Here is a 22,133-nt window from a genome sequence, read left to right as displayed (position 1 = left end):
TTTTTCCCCATCGGTAAATGAGAATGGCTTTTAGTTGAGGTTTCTCTTGGCACAAAACCACCATACAATTCTCACTCTACAACTGAGTAAAAGGGGCTTTGATCAAAAGGTCATGATATACTATTATATTTCTGGTGGTGGATGAGTAATTATGCTTTTCTCTTTTTTAACCACTGAAATATTTTTCTTAAGCTGACTTGAAAGAGCAGATAAGCAATCCAGCAGTGGGCTAGATGGCTTTTAAAGTTTTAGGTTCTTTAAATTGGGACTACTGACTATGCTAAAGATCTGCTGGTATCTAAAAAGTGCAATGTTGAGCTTGCGGTATGAGTTTGGAGTTGAAATGTATTGTTTCTAGCAAAAATTATGTTTACACTGTTTATAAATGGCTATTGCTGTATACATTCATTTTGTAAATATTTTTAATTTGTATTTACTTGGAGCCCTACAAAATATCTGAATCACAATAAAGTATTTTGACAGATTGTACATGCTGTCCTGATCAGTACTGTTTATGGAATAGGGAATTTATTGTTTAGAGCTTATCCCCAGTTCTTTGAATATAGTTCAATCAGATAGTTGCAAAACAAAGTATATTCAGTTAATACAAATAATAAAAGATCTAATGTAGCAATAGGAGGTAACAGTAGCTAAATCTCAAAATGAATTTATTCCTTTTGAAGCTTTTTAGACAATTTCACTAGTGATGCTCTGCACAGACATATATTATAAACATTTAAATTAAAAAACCTATTTTTAATGGCAATAACCTCTGTATTTTAAAGTATGAACGGGTCACTTAGAAATAAGAGTGCATATAGAAAGTCTATACAGCCCTATTAAAATGCTAGGATTTTGGGGGGAAATCAGACCAAGATAAATTACTTCAGAATTTTTTCCAACTTTTATCGAAAATACAAGTTGTACAATTCAATTGAAAAACTGAAATCTTTCAAGCGGGGGATAATTAAACATACAATAACATGGTTGCATAAGTGTGCACACCTTTAAACTAATAGTTGTTGAAGCACCATGGTTTTGCTGTAAGAGGCAACTGAATAAATGTCAAAATACCCTACTAGAACAGTTGAAAATGGGCCTAGTCACTTTTATCACTACTGTGTACTACTATTTAACCACAATTTGAATGTCATCAGTTAATTCTGAACATAGCCATATCCCTACTTATAGGAGTGTGTGTACCCTTATGCAACCATGTTATTGTAAGCTATTTCTCTCCCCCCAAATGTTTCAGTTTGCTTTTCAATTGAATTGTGCAGCTTATGTGTTATAATTAAAGGTAGAAAAAATTCTGAAATAATTTATCTTGCTCTGATTTTTTTACATCTTAAAAACCTGGCATTTTAACAGGGCTCTGTTTAACAGGACTTTCTAAAAGCACTGTATTTATTTATTTAGAAATTTATTTGCTGCTCATCTCGCATCCAACAACTGGGTGGCTTGCAACATAAAAACATTAAAAAACATTTAAATCATCATTTATAAAATAACACAAGAGATACAATCATTAAGACAAGATGGCAAAGGAGGGAGTGGATGTATGGGGAGAGGTGGGATTAAGTTTTATTTAGTCACATCCAGTGTGAAATTTCCTCTTTAGGTTCCCAAACCATCTGGCAGAGCCAGGTGTTAAGGTTCTAAGTCAGGAGGGTGGGAGCCAATCTCGCCTCAGTGGTAAGATGTTCAGAGGGCGGGTACCACAGCATAGAAGGCTCTTCTCCTAGATCCCACCAGCCAGAATTCCTTGACTGACAGGAGCTGTAGCATAATCCCTCTGCTGGCACGTGTGAGGTGGGCTAGTCTGATTGGGACGGTTCAAGTAGCTTGCACCCAATGCAGGGCTTTAAATGTATATACAGAATACTAGATCACTTCTATCTCCTCAAAACTAAGATCTAAGTGCCAGTAGACAATTTTCTAACCTCTTTGGAATCCTCTGGAGTAGTCATAACAATTACAATAAAAGCAAATTGTTAGGAGAAAGATTAAAACTCCAATTTTAAAACAATTCCAAAACTCCCTTCCGTGGGAACATCTTTCAGTGAATTCAATATTGTTTCACAAAAGCAAGATTGTATTAAGAACTATTATTTAACACCATAAACTTCAACAATACTTCTGTTATCTATCAAGAGCCATGGTGGTGCAGTGGTTAGAATGCAGTACAGCAGACTATTTCTACTGACTGCTGGCTACCAGCAGTTCGACAGTTCGAATCTAATGGTCTCAAGGTTCACTCTGTGTTCCATCCTTCTGAAGTGGGTAAAATGAGGACCCAGATTGTTGGGGGCAATAGGCTGCCTCTGTCAACCACTAGAGAGGGCTGTAAAGCACTGTGAAGCGGTATATAATTGCTATTGTTATTTCAATACCTCAGAATTCACTGGACAATATCAATTTACTTAACCATTCCAGCTTTTGTGATTGCTATATGCATTTTTCCATCAACTTTGCTTTAAAAGTATTAAGAGAAGAAAAGAAGATTGGTGCCTGAATTATTTTCTATTTTAAATCTATCCTTATTTCTCCAGTTACAAAAATTCAGCAGAGCAAGATTCTGTCACTACTGTACATTATTAAGCTGTAGAGTCCAGGCCCACTGATAGGGATATTTATTGAATGGTAACAGAGGTGCAGCCACCATCATTCCTTTTTCTCCCATAGAAATCCAGGGCAATGATTCTTCATATCCTATTAGTTTCACCTGAAATTTAAAAAAAACTATTATAAATGGGAGGAAAGTAGGAAGAAAGCTTTTCAAATGAAAAATGGATTTGAAATAATTAGCTGTTTTCATGGATTACACAGAATCATGGTTTGAAGTACAATTTAAATTAAAAATACATTAATTGGGTTTCAATCCTGTAGTCTGCAATTCCCCCCCCCGCCCCCCCCAGGAAATCTGTACAAATTCCCACACCATTCGAAGGGAGTTCATCACAATACATATAGCTAAATGTCTCTGTAGATTCTCAGTCATCCAGATGATGGTTATCCTAAAAGTACTTTCTTTCAAAAGGCAACTGGTTTTTCTTGAAGACGTTTCGCTTCTCATCCAAGAAGCTTCTTCAGTTCTGAATAAATGGTGGAGAATTGCAGACTACAGGATTGAGGTGACCCTGAGGGCACAGATAAACCTCCAAGTGGCTTCAATAACTTTCAGAAAGAGCTAACGACCACATGACTGCAAGGAAAATAAATCCTGCCATTCTCCACCATTCAGTCAGAACTAAAGAAGCTTCTTGGATGAGAAGCGAAACGTCTTCAAGCAAAACAAAGTCCAGTTGCCTTTTGAAAGAAAAGCACCTTTGGGGCAACTATGACAGGACGATTGAGAATCTCTACAGACATAGAGCCACAAAAACAAACCGGGAATTTAAAAAGTATGGATCTCTCTCCATATACCATGCTCAGCCACAGTAGTAGTGGTGGTAGTCTAATGGCTATCTTGATTTGATAGTCTAAAACTGTTTTTTCATCCATCTTCCACATAGCATATTAAGTAAAAAAACAAAAAACAAACCCCATTATATAAATTTAGCAGTGTTCTGCATATTTGCTTAAGTTTCATGCACAGAGATTGCTAAATTACACACCCAAATAAAGTTCTAGGATGCCCCAGTCCTTTGAACTACTTCCACTGAAATAAAATTTGTTGTGGCTACAAGAGTATCAGGCATTTTTGATTTAAGCATACTTGAAAGAAGTCATTGTATCATGTGAACTTACTATTGCTACCCTGTGCTATTCTGGTCTTTGTCTCAGTGCTATGAAACTACTTATGGTTATGCTATTTGGTTCCTGAAACTTATTATACATTCTTATTTCCCATTTTGATTCCTGAAAGGAAATTTGAAGGTGGAGTAGGACATGGTGATAGAGATGAACAGTTGCATCAATTATCAGATGTTTCTGATTTATTGAAAGATCAGAGTTAGTTGTTGTACTTACATAGCCGTCTGACATAGCATGTTCTGTACGCTAGTGCTAACTATTTCACCAAAGATCCATCTAGAGCCTCGGAGGTGTAGTGGTTAGAGTGCTGTACTACAGGCCACTTCTACTGACTATCGGCTGCCTGCAATTTGGCAGTTCAAATCCCACCAGGCTCAAGGTTGACGCAGCCTTCCATCCTTCCCAGGTGGGTAAAATGAGAATCCAAATTGTTGGGGACAATAGGCTGACTCTAAAGCCACTTAGAGAGGGCTCTAAAGCACTATAAAGTGGTATATTAGTCTAAGTGCTATTGCTTGACAGTCCATCCTCACAAAACTAAGATAGACATAATAACCCCTATTCATTGGAAGAGTAAGTGGATCAATATGAAGAATCTATAGTTTGCAAGGAGGCTGCCTATGGGCATTTTCTGATGTCTTCACTATAGCCAGAATCACTTACCTTTGTTTCCCCAAGAATAGCTTTTGGTTCACCCAGCGTCAGAGTTCCGGAAGTTGGCCACTTAAGGAAAATGGCATACAGAATGTTTTCCTTTGGTTTGAATGTGTACCTGATGGGGATATTTTATTCTATTATATATGTTCAGTCTTTCAGAATAACCATCTTTCCGAGACCTCTGAGAAGTAACAGTAATAAAACTATAATATATATTTTAACATTAAGTTGCTTGCCTGGAACTAAGTATGATACTTAGTTTTTTGGGGAAAAGGAAAATCTAGGTGCAAAAAATAGCAGACTGCCCCCCTCCCTGCTTGTTATCCCAAATGGGGACAGTTGATGTATAAAGAGAGAATAAAATAAAGATTGAGTTTTGTGATGATTATTTCCACCAACAAATAATCTAATCGTCTACCAATACTTGGGTCATTAAATGTTCTAAAATTGTGTTTTTGTGAAGAAAAAAAATATTTTAAATAGCTTGCAGTTTATAGAAATGCTAATAACACCGAGACTGAAATATATGTACTAAAGTCCTAATAAGTAGCAGATTGGAGGTGATGGGAGCCAGGACATATTCTGGAACACATTATAGCAATCTAGGGTTGTTATCTTACATCAGGAAGGAAGCACATCTTGAAATCGCATCTTGAAACAGCAGTATCAGGAAGTGATTAATTTGGATCAGAATAAATAGTGTCCCTCCCTCATATATTTAGCCCTTATATCTACTTCTTTCAAAACATATTAGAGATCAAACAATGTACAAGTATGCATTAGCAATTGAGGTCTGTAACCAATAATCTACCAAGCCATATATAATCAATCCTACTGGAAACATCTAAATGTGTAAATCTCTCATTTTTACCATTAAATTTAACACTGAAACAAATAAGAAAGGCATGTTTCCTTTTAATTCAGTTAATTTTAAATGCAGCTTTTAATCTAATCATTACTGCTCTGCACATTCTTATTTCTGACAGAATTTTTAAAAACTGTTATCTGCAAGTTGATGTTTCCAGAGCACTTTCAACTAAGGAAATGTTGAGCAGCAAGTTTTTTGTATGTTCAAAGGCAAAGCAAATGTGAATAATAGGAAATTGTAATTGCTCATCTTCAGCTGAGCATCTATTATATTTTGGTTGCCTCCCTCTTCTGCAGCCATTTAAATATAAAAATTCAGGTGCAATCTTAACACAATTTAACAACATAACCCTTTGTGTAGGATTGCAATGTAAGGCCCAGGTTGCTCACAAGTAAATCTGGTTCAGTTTAAACATGTTTAAGACTGCTTAGTTACTTTAATATTGTTCCAGATAACTGATTTCATGAACTCACCAGACTCCTGGTGTTATGCTATCATGTTGGGCTCTCCAAGGTTTAGTGCTGAAAACAGCTTCACCATTCAATGCCAACCAAGTCCCCATTTGCTTCAGACGCTCTTCAAATATAATAGGAATGCGACCATCATGGGTGGGCCCAATATTCACCAAAAGATTTCCTCCACATGCTACTGTCTCTACAAGTTGCTGAAACAATTTAGGAAAATTATCAATACAAGATTCTAAAATTCAAAACATCTGTTTGAGTTTTTCCAGTGTAAATCAGTATTTCTGTTATAATGCTGCCAGTGCACTGCTGTTGGTTGAAGGAAAGTACAACTATTCAAGTGGAGTTGCCAATTCTATGAATCACTACAAACTTCTTATTCATGAGCTCATCAACATCCTATTCTGTACTTTACATTGTCCTTTTGCCCTATGTGTGGCATTGGTCAGTTCTGTTCATTACCTAAGAGATCAAGTCTCTTTCATCTCCTGGTGTTTCCTTTTTCTAATTTGGCTGAAGAACAGGTCTATGTTCCAGAGCAGGGGTGTCAAACTCACGCCGTCATGGCAGCATCATGTGACGTATCACAACTTTTTTTCCTTCGCTAAACCGGGTGTGTGCGTGGCCAGTGCGTGATGCATCTGGCCCATGGGCCGCGAGTTTGACAGCCCTGTTCTAGAGGGAGACACATATAGCAGATTACTTACAGATTACAACTGCGAAGTTCCCATCCCTATATCTGTTTAAAATCCACTGAATTCATAAAAAAGTTAACTGGTAAAAAGTTAATATTTTAAGCATTTGTACAGCTTCTTTCCAAGGCTGAAATTATGAAATTACAGAATAACATATTCAGGATTATGAGGAGCTTCTTCTAGTACTTCCAATTTGCTCAAAGAAATAACCTCAGGGCTTCTGATGAGAGAACTTCGTTTCTTATTGGAATTGACCTGATGAGTGAACACAAAATAAATTTCTAGTACAGTGTCTTAAATCATAGAACTTTAAACAAACAGAGGTGATACAGGCTAGATCATACATTGAGCTAAGCCAATTTAAGCTTACTTGCTTTGATTTTATGAACCAAGACATTGTAATTTTTGTTCCATGATATATAGTTCAGTGCAATGTTTAAAAGATCAGGTTTTGAATGGATGTGGAATTGGCTTGCAAAAACTGACTGAATATATTCTTGCTTCTTTTTGCATTTGAGAAAACCAATCACATAATATTCTGGCTTAAATTTTGTAATGTGATATCAATAAGAGAATGGTTCAAAATTAGATTGTATAATACCTACATCCTGTATTTGTAAAGTTTCTCATACAAATGAAAGAAACAAGCCAAAACAGAAAGAATAAAATGTGAAATGAAACTGGGGAGAAAAGATGATAAGGCAGTGAAAAGATGGGAAATATTCCCCTTTAAGTACTTTTTGCAATCTCTAGGATAACACACTGTGGGGTTTAATTATTTATAAATTAGTTTATAATCAATGTTGATTCTTATTCACCATATATCCAGGATAATCTATCCGCAACCTACTCCTTCTAGTCTTCCAATGGTGAAGCCATTGCTGTAAATGATTCCATCCACCTTACTGCTAGTCATCCTGTGTCCCAACATTATAGACTTCTCCAAAGCACTAGATCTTGGATTACTCTTATCAATCCGAGGCTAGTGATTTGTGCCCCAAGTGGAAACTTTGGGTTCATTTTTTTGATGATCTATCTGTTTGTTCTCTTTGCTAACCACAGAATTTTTAAGACTTTTACAACACTGAAATTTGAAAATACCAATACTCCTTCTAGCCTACTTGTTTAAATTACAATTTTCACTTCCACTAGTAAACCTTCATTTCTTACAGAGAAAAACACTGCCTGCACTGTAGATAACTGTAGATAGAAACACGCTCTAGCATATGAATGTATTTTCCAAGGCCTTTATTGCTACTCTACCAAATGCAAATCTGTGACTTATTTCTGCTGGTCCTGGAACAGTTGATAATTGATCCTAAAAGACAGAAGCTATCCATTCTCTTCACTGTCCATTCTGAGACTCGTTCTATACCTGTCATCTTTAATTTTAGTCCCATTTTTTCATTGTGCTCTTGAATTTTTATTACTATAGCTTGTAGGTCCTGTGTTTTCACCTATCAGAAAAATATCATCAGCTTGGGACAGATTAGTGATACGTCTTCCTCCAATTGTAAAACCACATTTATTTTCTTCCAATCCAGCTATCCTTAATATCAGGGACATGCAGTCACTAGAGGCAGGGGAGGCGAGGCCTCGCCAGTCTCCTGAGGAAAAGGAAAGAATTTTAAAGAATTTTTTAAAAATAATTAAAGCCAAGATAGTTGCTACCAGACTCCAAGTCACAGTGACTTGGAGTCTATGCTTAGTGTTAACTATAGGAGGAGGCAAGAGAATTATTGGCCTCCTTTGCATAAGGAATTTTTCGCCTTTTAAAAGTTAAGCAAGGGTTAAAAAGTGAAAAATTTCATATGCAAAGGTGGCACTGATTCTCCCGCCTCCTGATCTGGGAGCAGCGAATCATGCCTTGTTGAGCATGCTTACGTTGGGTGGGTTATTTCGGAGGGCGCGCTTCAAAGGAGAGAGGAGTGGGGGAGAAGGAGGAGGCTCGCTCTTGTCAGAAGAGACCGCACAAGAGCCTTGCCGTCTCTTGCATCCCAAAGGTGGGTGGGTGTGGGAGCTTTGGTGGCCCCAATTCTTCTCGGGGGGGGGGGTTGTCTCCTGGGGCTGCTGGCTAGATAGACGCCCGAGGAGCAACCCCTTCCCTCCTAGTCCCCCTCCCATCTCCACTTTACCCAGAGAAAAACATGCCAAGAATGGCACCGGGGACTGCTCTCCGGCGGCAGCTGGGCAGCCGTTCGCCCTGTGAGTGGATGGAAACATCTGCACATTTCAGCCAGCCATAAAACGCTTAGCCGGGGGTTTCCTTGCAAGAGCCAGGCAGGAGAAGCCCTCGCTTCTTTCTTGTGGAGATGGGCACTTTGCATCGTGGGAGCCACCAAGCGCCTTTGCTGCAGACCCAGGCGCTTGGTGGCTCCCGCGATGCAAAGTGCCCTGCCACCGCCGACCGCTGCCCTGCTGAGCTGCTTCGCCAAAGGCTGGGAAGGAACTCCGCTGGAGCTGGCGAGTCTTTGAAGAGATGCCCAGCTGAGCGAGGACACAGAGGAGGAGGAGGAGAAAAGGTCTCCCCCGCCATGTCCTTGCCTCCTATCGCGCCACCAGCTTTGGCCACCTCCCGACTGCAACCGAGGAAGCAACACCAGCCACCGCCGCCAGTGGCGGCTCCTCGAAAGCCGGTGGCGGTGCTGGCAACGGCCCCCCTCGCTCCAGGCAGGCCTCCTCGGAAAGGGCGCGACGTGGCTTCCGAGCAATCTGCCAGCTTCTCCAGTTCCTGGCCCAGCGCCTCCTTGCAGAAGCAGCTGCCACGCGGCAAAGCGGCCCAAGGCGGCAGGAACGCCCCACTGGGCGAAGGAGGGGCGGTGGCGGTGGCAGTGGGGCCTTAAGCGCTGCCTTGTCTCGCAGCCGGGGCAGCTCCAGGCCGCTGGCCAGCGCTCCTGCAAGAGCCTCTGCGCAGCGCCGGGAGGCCGCATCGGGGGCGGCAGGGCACTTTGCATCGCGGGAGCCTCCAAGCGCCTTTGCTGCAGACCCAGGCACTTGGCGGCTCCCACGATGCAAAGTGCGCCGCTGAGGCCGACCGCTGCCCCGCTGGCTACAGGCCAGGGCAGTGGGCAGGCGGCGGCATTGGGGGCGGCGGGGCACTTTGCATCACGGGAACTTCATCGGCCGCCGCTGCTGCTTCCTCCACTGCCACCGCTTTCCCCTCTGCCTGCTGTCAAGCCGCTTTTTTTCTTTTTGCCTCACCAGGCATAAACCTCACCGCACATCACTGCTTAATATGTATTCAGCATATGTTTGATTAATAAGGGGAGAAGATACAGCTTTCTCTCACTCCTTTGCTACTCTAAAGACAGTCTACCTCACTGTATTCTGTCCATACTATTGCTTTCTGACCTATGTATAGGATATGCATGAGGACAGTAAGGTGTTCTGTTAATTAGTTATTCTAACTAAATATATAATTTGTTACATTTTTGAAATAAGCTATTAATGTTTTTGGAAAAAATAAGAACTAGTAGTCCCCATACAATTACAGTTACCATTTTGACTTGACTTACCTGTATGAGATCTTCAATAGTCAGATAATCACTTAATTGTGCATTCCTTCGGTATCCCCAAGACTTTTTGTCAATTGTCATACAGTCTTCCCACTTATGGGACAAAAGATGTTTAGGGCTGTATCGATCTGCACAAGTGAAAAAACCTCCGTGTTTGCATATTGTGCCAGCTCCCCAGCGATCATTTGTTACAACTGTTTTCTGAACAGGACTGAAAAATTAAAACACATTGTTGGTATGTGGTGCCAACTCAAACCTGCAGGCACATTTCTTCACTTATATTCTTCACTGAATATAAGAAATAAACTTGAGAGGAAAGGCAGGATATAGGGAAACCTACTTTAACTGAACTAAAAGAATAGATCCATTATTCCCAAATGTCAGATCAGTTTCTGTCTGTCTGTCTATCATACAAATAATCTTCAGGTTACAAAGACGATCGGGAGTCAGAATTTCTATTGCTAAGGAATGCAGTTGTAAAGCAGAACATCATGCAACCCTGTCGCTCAGTAATAGGAATTCTGGCATTCCCGATTGCCATCATAACCTGAGGACCACACACGTCATTAAGCGGGGACCTCACGTGATTTTGATTCCCTACTGGTTCCCCCATTGACTCAGTGGGAAGCAGGCTGGAATATACGAAACTGCAGTCATGTATCCACTGGGATGTTATGACAGCCAGAATTCCAAGTACCAGTCATAAGTACTATTCATTCAGCCCCACTGTAAAATTGAACAATCAAACAATTGCAACCCAGGGACTACTTGAATTTATATGCTGCCCACCTTTGTCAAATATAACTAGTATGCTGCAAATGATATAAATTATACAAACTATACAAATGACATAATAGGCATTATTTTTAGATGATTTTATCACACAAATGACCCAAATTGGTATTTCCATAATGTCATTTGCATGCTAAGTCTGTTATATTTAGGTCTGGAAAATCAAGATTTCACCGTAATCGTTTCTTTAACAATTAGGTAAAATCTTAAAATTGTCCCTGTTCAGATTGAATGTTATTTGTTTCCTGAATATGCAAATCAGATTAATTTTTCTTCCATTCTGATTTTCAGAATTTTAAATGCCTGACATTGTTGTTGTTGTTGTTAGTTGCAAAGTTATGTCTGACCCATCGCGACCCCATGGACCACGTTCCTCCAGGCTTCCTGTCCTCTACCAAACTCTGGAGTCCATTTAAGCTCACGCCTATTGCTTCAGTGACTCCATCCAGCCACCTTATTCTCTGTCATCCCCTTCTTCTTTTGCCCAGCATTAGCCTGTTCTTCAGTGACTCTTTCCTTCTCATTAGGTGGCCAAAGTATTTGAGTTTAGACTGCCTTCTAAAGAGCAGTCAGGGTTGGTCTCCTCTAGAACTGACCAGTTTGATTGCCTTGCAGTCCAAGGGACTTGCAGGAGTCTTCTCCAGCATCATAGTTCAAAGGCCTCAATTATTTGGCGCTCAGCCTTTCTTATGGTCCAACTTTCACAGCCATACATTGCAACTGGGAAAACAATAGCCTTGAATATATGCACTTTTGTTGGCAGGGTGATGCCTCTGCTTTTTAGTATGCTGTCTAGATTTGCCATAGCTTTATTATTGCTGATGTTATTGCTATAGCTGACATTATTGCTATAGCCTAATTCTTTCCTCCTTGCTATATGTCAGAGCAGAGCAGTGATGTCTATGGGGAAAAGGAGAGAGGGATCAAAATGTCACAAGCAGCATCACATGGTGATGCAAGTCGTTCCTTTTCTACATGAGTTGTGTTGCTGCACACTTTCCCTAAGAGGTGGAACTTGCAAAATTACAGTACAACACAGTGGTGTGAGCCTGTGGCACCAATTTAGCAGAGATAGGAATTGGTGACCTGTCAGATGGCTTTAATTTATTGTACCTCAGCTCCTGTGGCTATGTGGGAGATGCTGAGCAGTGTGGTGATACCACTAGTCTTGGCCCTTCTCTTTCTTCAAGCAAAAGTAACATTCAAAGGGACATAATAATGAAGGGAAACTTAATCCCATACATGAAGTTTTCAGACTGAAAATACTCTAAGTACATTTATCCATAATCATATGTACGATTCATGTTAACAAAGGGCACAGAAGAACACAGGCAATTTAGTATTCTGAAATTCTCTTCTAAGTAATATACTCCCATTCTGACACATTTCCAGAAAACATAAATTTCTCAAAACAATTATGAATTCTTGGGTTAGAATTTTTAGAAATGCCACTTTTAAAATCCATTGCTTCTCCATCAATTCTGAAGAAGTGACAATTATCTTGATTGTCTGATACCTGGTTTTTGGGAGGCCCACTTGTAAGCATATTGCAAATGTTTTAAACAGAAAATAATTAAATATAAAATCAGAGATAAAACAGTAAATATAAACATAACACAGTGGAACTGCAAATCTTTACAAATAGAAAGAACAATGTTTGTTCAAGGCAGAAAACCAGAATGCTGGAGTTGCAACCTTATGATGTATATACGCAATAGTTCCCAGCAGGCTCTGGATTAAATTTCTGACTTTAAGCAGGGTGGAGGAAAGGAGGGAGTTATGGATAAAACTGTTGATTCACCCTGTATCTGAATTTCTTTAGATGCTACAAATTCAGAACATAAAATGCCAAACAAACCATGAAAAAAGCATCATAAAACTAAGATAAGCTGCTGCAAGAACAGTAATAAAAATGCAATAGTAATAAAATGCAACACATAAAACTAGAATAAAACAATCAACAAAATAAATGGTACGAAGTCCTCAAAGAGATTTTAATGGCTGGGAAGATAACGCTTCAACTGGTGCCAAAAAGTAGTGTTAAACCCCAGGGAAGCTGTTCTAACCCATTACCAACAGTATAAACTATGCAGGTAACTCAGAGATTAAATTATGTGGCAACTCTGTGAAGAGAGGGGCAGACTTTCTCCAAAGCTGGCTGTGATTCGATGGTCACAAGAAATATTCCTAAGTGATGTGTGCAATGTTTATTTTTTTTCCTTTCCATCAAGATACTGTTTTAGATCATAGAATCCAATTACCGTATATACTCGAGTATAAGCCGACCCGAATATAAGCCGAGGCACCTAATTTTACCCCAAAAAGCTGGAAAAGTTATTGACTCGAGTATAAGCCTACGGTAAATTTCAAAAATAAAAATAGATACCAATAATGTTTTTGAATATTTATTTCAAAGAAAAAATAGTAAACTAGCTCTGTAAGATAAATAAAGATATGAAATTAATCAAGTATTGCATTTATTTTTCAAAATGAATGTACAATTTTTTTATTATTTAAGTTTTGTACCCCATCAAGGTATTCAAAGCAGTTAACAGATTTTTTTTAAATTGAAATCTACTTAAAAACTGGTGTTAATTTAATTCAAAAAGCCTGGCTAAAAAGGGAATTATCCTTTTCTAAAACCAAAAAAGAAAGAAGAACTGCCACAGGATTGTATTCCATAGTATTTAATCAATGCATAGCTTTCAAATGTAATCCAAATTATATATCTAAACAACATTATAAATCATTTAAATATCAGAAGATTCGAGCATTGTTTTTTCTGATCTCTTGGCAGAAAGAATTTGTACTGGCATTTTATGGAATTTAAAATGATTAAGTCCATGACACAAATTGCACAATAGGAAATCCAGGCCAGAATGCATTTAACTCATTGTATCACCAGGGACTAGAATTTAGCAGGCCCAGGAAAAAAAAGTACCGTAGGTAAAGCCACTTTATAGCTAAATTTGATACCATTAAATACTGATTAAAGTAATTTCTTCACCGCAGATCCCAACAATGCTGTCAAGATTAAGATTTCTTGAATTACGGTAGATTCTGCTGATGCGGCAGGCGGCGTGGATTGTAGCAGGGACAGCCGCCGATCGCAGCCTGGCTGGGCTGGCAGGGACGGGCGGAGGGGACGCCCAGCAGTTTTTCAGGCTGCTCCCAGATGGGAAGGGAGGGGGATTGTAAACCCCTTCTACACCCTGGCTCCTCCTCTTCCAGAGTTCAGGCTCTCTTTCTTTCTTTCTTTTTTTCTTTCTTTGAAAGAGAAGCCCAAATTAGCCAATGGGGGGAAAGCGAGCGAGCAAGGGACCCCAGGAAACTAGACTCGCTTGGCTGGACTACGTACGCTCCTTGGCTTAGTTGCTTTCCGCGCGCCTGTTAATATATTCACGGAAACAAACCGCGGCAGTTTTCCCCAAGGGCAATGCCGAAGAGCAGAGCCCGGAGAGAAACCAAGGAAGTCACGGAGGGCATTTGCCACTTTCTCTAGAAGGTGATACGAGCTTCCCTTTCGAATGGGAAGGGACGGGGGGTTGGCTGGGCTCTTCCCAGCAGGAAAGGGGGTTGTTTGAAACATTGGGACCGGGGGAAGGGTTGGTTTTGTTTTGTTTTGAAAGGAAATCTCGACCTGTTACAATCGTCCTTCCCAAATGAGCCAAGGAGGACAGCGGCGAAAAGTTTTCTCCAACATTTAGGGGAAAGTCGCGAGCAGCATTGCCCTCACAACTGAGGGGAATAACGCCTTTCCACTGGGGATCGTGGCCACCTTTCAGAAACTGAGCGCAGTTTTGCGCCCGGTATTCTTGGAAGAGGTCCCGTTGGAGCCAGAGGGGTTTTTATACGAAGAAAGGAACTGCAAACAGTAAACGTGACGGCCCCAAGGAAAGGAGAGGCTGAGCCACGGGAACGAAAAGAAAAAGGGAGGGGAAAAAAACCCTCCCTCTTCCCCTTCCAGGTTTTCTTAAAAAGCAGGCAGCGCTCCTTGGCCGCAGGGCTTCACAGGGACCTTTCCCCCTCCCACTGCTTCGCTCGCTCGCTCGCTTTCCCCCCTTTGGCTAATTTGGGCTTCTCTTTCAAAGAAAGAAAGAAAGAGAGCCTGAACTCTGGAAGAGGAGGAGCCAGGGTGTGGAAGGGGTTTACAATCCCCCTCCCTTCCCATCTGGGAGCAGCCTGAAAAAACTGCTGGGAGGTATGTGGTTCCTAGGTCAGCGGCGCGTGGGATCAAACTAGGAAGAAACTGGAGGTGGGGGGGAGCAGTTCGAGAGACTATGGAGAATATGGACTTCAGAGGCGGACCAGAAAGAGGTCCCGACAAAGATCCGAGGCTGAATTCGGCAGTGTTTATGGATCAGGGTCAGCCCCACCAGCTGGCGACAGGAGAGCAGAGAGGAGCGGACGGAGCAGAAGCAGCCCCAGGGCTCCGCTGCCGCTCCCCGCATTTTCTGGACAGGGATCCCTTGGAGAGGGGATTCCTTCCTGCGAGACCCCGTCCAGAAAATGCAGGGAGCGGCAGCGGAGCCCCGGGGCTTCTTCTGCTGCGTCCGCTGGACTGTGGGGCTTGGAAGGGGGCGGGAAGAGCGGCGGGGCTGGTGGTGGCCGGCGGTGGCAGGCTGGTTCGCCTCCTCCTCCTCCAACAGGCAACAGCACTGCCGGATCCAGTTGTAGACTCGAGTATAAGCCGAGGCGGCTTTTTTCAGCCCAAAAAGTGGGCTGAAAAACTCGGCTTATACTCGAGTATATACGGTAAATTATTTTAGAAACAATGCACTAATCCTAGTACTATTTAAAAATAAGGGAGCAACGTGACCCAGGACTGCAGCTTAAAGCAATCAATATTACAACATTATGATTAGGGCACAATTTCCTTCTAAATATCGAGGTGAAATGCACTATTTCAATATGAAAATAACACATACCTCTCATTATAAAGCCATGCTAGGAAGGCAGTGCTGTTCCAGTAAGTATCTGGAGCATTCCCATCGCCATCTGACCACAGAATCTCTGGCTGATATCGCTTCACAATCTCATAAAGCTCTGGGAGAGTTTTGACATTTGGAAACTGTTGTTTCTTGAATTTGCTAGCAGCATCATCAAGGAAGAGAGGGTTGAACCATTCAAACAATGAATGATACAGCCCGAAACGTAAGCTTGTCTGTTTTCTAATGGATGTAGCTAACTCTTCCACAAGGTCCCGTTTTGGTCCCACATCCACACTGTTCCACGCCCAGGAATATTTCGACCCCCACAGAGTAAAACCTGGTCCAAGAAATAAAATGGTTAGGAATGAACTATTTTGGGTGTGTACAGTATACGTTCTAGAAACCTTTGTTTCACACTTTTTTTGCCATTATTATCTCCTGATATGAGACTAATGAGACTGCATTGTATAAAGCATCTTCAACAAGATCAAAATTTAAATACTGATACTCATTATCACTAGATACAGGATCACTTGTCCTATATTATTTTGACCCTTTCTGCAGTATGATAGGAGAAAGTGTAAGATGTAAGTGATTTATATTTAATACATCATACTAAGCACACAATCACTGTTCCCTCTAAGCTGCGCGGCCGCGCGGCCGCACACGTGGCAACAAAACACCGCGCAGCAGTTTCCAACTGCCGCGCAGTGGTTTTTGTGAAACGCCTTCCACCATAATAGGAGAGGAGAGCCAGCCTGGAGACAGCAATCAGTTCTAGATCCACAAGGCAGAAAGTAAGTAGCTCAGAGAAGGGGTGTGGGGGTTGGGAGAAGGCATGGGACGGGCTCCCAGCAGCAGCTACTCAGATTTGCCAGAGAGGGAGGGAGGGAGGGGGAGAGGGAGAGAGAGTATCCCTCCTTCCTTCAGCCCAACACTCTCGCTGGCATCCCGGCCAGATGAGAGGGACTGCAGAGGGTCTCCTTGAGTCTAGGGCAGCGAGTCATTCAATGGGAAAGTTGCCTCTTGGAAGGAATGACCCGGATTGGCTCCCGCGTCATCTCTCCTGCTTAGTCTCTCCTGCCTCTTTGCTTCTTCGTTCGGTCTTTGGACGGCAGATCGAAAGCGGAAGCTTTCTCTCTCTTTCTCTGTCTCTTTCTGTCTCTCTTCCTTCTTTTTTCTTCCTCTCTTCCTCTCTCCTACTCTTTTATCACTTTTTCTCTACTGCCCAACCTCTTCCCATACTTACCTTCGACTGATCATGTTTGCAATAATTTACCTTCTTTTCTAAATAGGCACAGTTCCCTTACCGGATCCCTCGCTCACTCAAACACACACACGCACACACACACTCATGCACAAAACCATTTTTCTCCATTCCAATTCAGATCCTATAAATCAATTGCTCTGTGAAACATCTGTGAAAAAAATTCAGGTGCTCAGACATGAAAATGTGCCGCTCAAACACTATACTTTTCCGCACACACTGAAAAAAAATTAGCGGGAACATTGCACACAATATGTTTATTCCGGGCCCATCATGACATATAACTCCATCCTTTACAGATTATTACACAAACCAAACCATTTTGGCTTTTTCTGTAGAAGGATGTAAAGATATTGAACTGGAATCCTTTTTGGTTGGGTTACAGAAATGGCTTGCCATTGCTTTCGTCCATGATTTTTTTTTTTTACTTTTGAGATTTTCCAGTAATTCTGTATCCAAATGTCAACCAGAGCCAATTCAACTTAGCTTCTAAGATATGGCTACTGCTACCTTCTGACTGATTTCTTTCATTGCATCCTGCTCCTCCTCTCATCATCGTCATCATCCTGGCTTAGCATTATAACATTCTTGGGGAAGGTTGTTGAGAAGGTGGTGGCCTTCCAGCTCCAACGGTCCTTGGAGGAAGCAAACTACCTAGACCCCTTCCAGTCAGGCTTCAGACCCGGTTACAGCACAGAAACCGCTTTGGTCGCATTGATGGATGATCTTTGGAGAGCCAGAGATGAAGGACATCCCTCCATCCTGGTCCTCCTCGACCTCTCAGCGGCTTTCGATACCATCGACCATGGTATCCTTCTGCGACGACTGCGGGAGGTGGGAGTGGGAGGCACCGTGCTACGGTGGTTCTCCTCCTACCTCTCGGACAGGTCGCAGTCGGTGTTAGTGGGGGGGCAGAGATCGTCCCCTGGGCCCCTAAATTATGGGGTGCCTCAGGGCTCGGTCTTATCCCCCCTACTATTCAACATCTACATGAAACCGCTGGGAGAGATCATCCGCAGGCACGGGATTAGATACCATCAATATGCGGACGATACTCAATTGTATCTGTCCGCCCCGTGCCAACTCAATGAAGCGGTAGATGTGATGAGCCGGGGTCTTGAGGCCGTTATGGACTGGATGAGGATTAACAAGCTTGTGCTCAACCCAGAAAAGACCGAGTGGCTGTTGTGTTTTCCTCCCAAAGACTTGACTAATATTCCATCACTCAGGCTGGGGGGTCAAAATTTACACCCCTCAGAGAGGGCTCGCAACTTGGGAGTCCTCCTGGATCCGCAGCTGTCATTTGACCACCACCTAACAGCTGTGACCAGGGGGGCATTCGCCCAGGTCCGCCTGGTGCGCCAGTTGCGACCCTACCTGAATCGGGAGGCTCTCACAACAGTCACTCGGGCCCTTGTGATCTCCAGGCTGGAATACTGCAACGTGCTCTACATGGGGCTGCCCTTGAAGAGCATCCGGCGACTTCAGCTAGTGCAGAACGCAGCCGCGCGAGTGATCGCGGGTGCACCTCGATTCACCCGCATAACACCTATCCTCCGCGAGCTGCGCTGGCTACCTGTCGATCTCCGGATGCGCTTCAAGGTGCTATTAATCACCCATAAAGCCCTACATGGCAGTGGATCTGGATATTTGAGAGACCGCCTTCTGCCAATTACATCCCTGCGACCAATAAGATCCCATAGACTAGGCCTCCTCCGTATTCCATCGGCCAGCCAGTGTCGGCTGGCAACCACAAGGAGGAGGGCCTTCTCAGCAGTAGCCCCGGCCCTTTGGAACAAGCTCCCTGTGGAGATTCGTACCCTCTCCACCGTCCAAGCCTTCCGCATAGCCTTGAAGAACTGGCTCGCCCGTCAGGCCTGGGGATAAGGATAGTTACCCCTCCCGAATGATGAATGTATGTTGCCTACCATTTTATTATATGTCTCTATTTTGATGTTTGTATCCCCCCCTTCCCAGTTTTATGTGAGCCGCCCTGAGTCCCCTCAGGGAAAAGGGCGGCCTACAAATTCTAATAAAACCAAAACCAAACCAATTACTTTCAGTCATCTTTTTATTTAGAATATAATGAAGATATCTTACCCAAGCCTTTCATCTGGTAAAATAACTAAACTGAGCCAATTGAGATCCAAAAGAACTATGGTCACTTTACCTTCATGATGTTTTGAAGTCAAGACAACGTATTTGGCACCTGAAGCACTCAGAATATTTGCCCACTGGTTGGCATCAAAGAACTCAGCTGTAAACATAGGGCCGAAATCTTCGTAAGTGAATCCAGGAGGGTAGTTTTTCTTCATAAAAGTTACATAAGGTTCCTTCTTTTCTGCTTGCCAATACCACCTGCAAAGGAACAACATCCCATGTATCTGCATACAATGACAGGAGGACTAACAGATAGACTGAAGCAAATTCTTACGCGTATCTTAAACATACTACTATGAGCAGGTTTTGTGCACGCGCAAAACCAATATTGAAAAATATTTTTTCTGATAATCTCAAGATGCATCCTCTAAATCAGTGGTTCTCAACCTGTGGGTCGGGACCCCTTTGGGAGTCAAATGACCCTTTCACAGGGGTCACCTAAGACCATCGGAAAACACATATTTTCACATATAGACACCAATTTTATGGTTGGGGATCACCACAACATGAGGGACTGTATTAAAGGGTCGCGGCACTGGAAAGGTTTAGAACCACTGCTCTAAATGAATTAAATTCAAAGACTGATAGCCCACAGAATTCTGGAAATGTAGCTTTAGATGATACATATAAAAATCTAAAGTTTTGAGTTAAGCAGAGTATAATTTGGTTCAATTTGCTAAACTTTCCCAAGAACAATGAAGAAAGATGCTGGGAAACATGGAAAGAAATAAGATGACTAGTAACAAATAGGATGGACTCAGTTATAGTGGCGATAAGTATAACTTTGGAAGACGTGAAACACCATGTTAAGGATAGATTATGATGGGGAAAAATTATCTATGTGGTTGCTAGGAGACAATACTGAGTTGATGGCACATAATCAATCTATCAATGCCTGAGGGGAAAACCAGGTCTTTGCAACCTTCCAGAAGGTCAATAGGATCAGGCTATCCACTCTTAGAGGGAAGCTGTTTCGTAAGTCTTCCAACAAAGGCCTGTCTCCTGGATCCTATTGTTGAAACCATTGGATGGTTCTATGCCATGCAGGATTTTAAAGGTGGTAACCAGCATCTTCAAATGCATTTGGAAATCTACAAGAGGCCGGGGCATCGTGTACAAAAATGGTGTCATATCAATAAATATCAATGCATTGCAAACTGTGTGCATTGCTACTGCATTCTGGATCAGAATATTGTTCATTACCCATGTAGAGCCAATCTGCTATGACCGTAATTCCACTAGGAAATAAAGTACAGAAGAAATGGACATGACTGCTGATATAAACTATGTGTATTTGAGAGCAAAGTGACAGGACAATTAACAGCAGGGTTTATTATAAAATGTTCCCTTTGGACAGGAAAATCCTTCCAGGCAAGCAGAGCCTGGTTTGATAATGGTTTCAACTTCCTGGCTTGATGACTTCCAGTTCTGTCTTTAACCCACTTCCAGGGTTCACACTGAGTTATTCACATCTTAAAACAGGGGTCCCAGAACTTGGCAACTTTAATACTTGTGGACTTCAACTCCCAGAATTCTGGGAGTTGAAGTCCACAAGTCATAAAGTTGCCAAGTTTGAAGATCTCATCTTAAAATTAATCCATAAACTACACTTCAAAATCAATTTTGTTGTTTATCCTTGTGAATACAAGCAGCAAAATTATGTCAAAGGCAAACATTTCCCTAACATGAACGCATAAACAAAATTAAAAATGGAAATAAAAGCAGAAGTTGCATAAGAGAAGTAAGCATAAACAAAATTAAAAATGGAAATAAAAGCAGAAGTTGCATAAGAGAAGTAAGAATGACAGAGTTCTCCAAAGACCCAAGAATAATGAAATCGGCTGAGAGTGTTAGCTAGAAAAAGGAAACGATGGAGGGAAAAATCCTACTATTCAAGATTTTCATTTTCAAAGGGGATAGGCAATATAACGCCTATGGGTGCCTTTCCCTGAATCTTCAAACTGTTCTGCAAACACCCATGATTTCCAAATCTCCAGACAAGACAGTCTGTAGAGTGCTTCGGGTCAGGATTAGAAGGGGGCAAGCACTTGGGTGTGAGCCGAATTCTCACATTACCCCATGGGGAGGGTGGGGGAAGAACTGCAACGAGATTCAGAGCAACTCATGCCCGCTTCGTTTATGGCCCTCTTCACAGCAGAGAAGAATCCTACAGCACACAACGCTATTTGCAAGATAAACGAGGCGGGTAATAAAACAGGGAAGACAGGTCAGAAGAAACGCAGGGCAGACCTGGCATAGGGGAACCTCACCAAAACCACTCGCTGCCGAAACTTGGCACGGAAAAAATACCCCAGTGGATGAAAATCCCAAACTTGGCTTCATCGAACCAGGGCGGAAGGGGCCGGGAATCCAGAGACTCCCAGGTGGGGTCGTAGCGACCGCCCCGGACCCAGGAGGGGAGCAGGAGGAAGATGAGCAGCGGGGCTAACAGCAGCAAGAAGCGAGGAGACTCCCGCCGGAGATGGGATGAACCGCCCGGCTCAGCCATGGGAACCCAGATTGAACTCCCAACGTTTCCCACTTCGCTTCTCTGCCCCCCCCCCCACGAATCACATGATGCCGAGTCACATGACCGCCGGACCTGCTGCTTCCGCCCGCGAAGCTTTGAGTTCTGCTTTTCCGCGGAACGGGGTTGTCTCGGGTAGTTGTGCAACCACACAGGGGTTGGGTTACAGTGTTTTGTGAGAGGGTGGTTTGTCTAAGGCTGCAGGCTCGTTAAGGCGCCGTCTTCGACATTTATTAACAAGTTCATCCCACCTTTTAGATGTGGGAGGGAAAGAAAGATGACATCTTACCAGAATGATAAGTTGGAAGGGACCTTGGTGATCTTCTAGTCCAACCCGCTGCTCAAGCAGGAAACCCTATATCGTTTCAGACAAATGGTTGTCCAATCCCTTCTTTAAAAATTTCCAATGTTGGAGCATTCACAACTTCTGGAGGCAAGTTGTTCCACGGATTAATTGTTCTAACTGTTCAGGAAATGTCTCCTTAGTTCAAGGTTGCTTCT

The 22,133-nt window shown here is 42.4% G+C and overlaps 1 protein-coding gene across 2 annotated transcripts; it reads right to left on the bottom strand.

The window, feature by feature from the left end:
• Positions 1 to 650: 650 nt before the first annotated feature.
• FUCA2 (alpha-L-fucosidase 2) lies at positions 651 to 21,657 on the bottom strand. Of its 2 annotated transcripts, none has more exons than XM_087718344.1 (7): positions 21,376 to 21,657; positions 19,116 to 19,303; positions 15,676 to 16,015; positions 9,956 to 10,166; positions 5,755 to 5,945; positions 4,420 to 4,528; positions 651 to 2,725 (listed from the first exon to the last, which is right to left on the bottom strand). In XM_087718344.1, exons 1-7 carry the CDS (start codon positions 21,612 to 21,614, stop codon positions 2,585 to 2,587), a joined length of 1,419 nt encoding a protein of 472 aa, XP_087574470.1. In that variant the 5' UTR covers positions 21,615 to 21,657; the 3' UTR covers positions 651 to 2,584. The 2 variants fall into 2 exon arrangements, with proteins under 2 accessions (XP_087574470.1, XP_087574471.1); XM_087718345.1 differs by having other exon boundaries at positions 21,416 to 21,489.
• Between the last annotated feature and the right edge of the window lie 476 nt (positions 21,658 to 22,133).

Source organism: Thamnophis sirtalis, unplaced genomic scaffold (genome assembly GCF_051295495.1).
Source record: "Thamnophis sirtalis isolate CommonGarterSnake01/CBP01778 unplaced genomic scaffold, rThaSir2_p1.2 scaffold_6, whole genome shotgun sequence".
In the NCBI taxonomy this organism is placed as follows: Eukaryota; Metazoa; Chordata; class Lepidosauria; order Squamata; family Natricidae; genus Thamnophis; species Thamnophis sirtalis.
The sequence above is the reverse complement of the archived record's forward strand: the minus strand, read 5'-3'. Positions and strand labels throughout refer to the sequence as shown.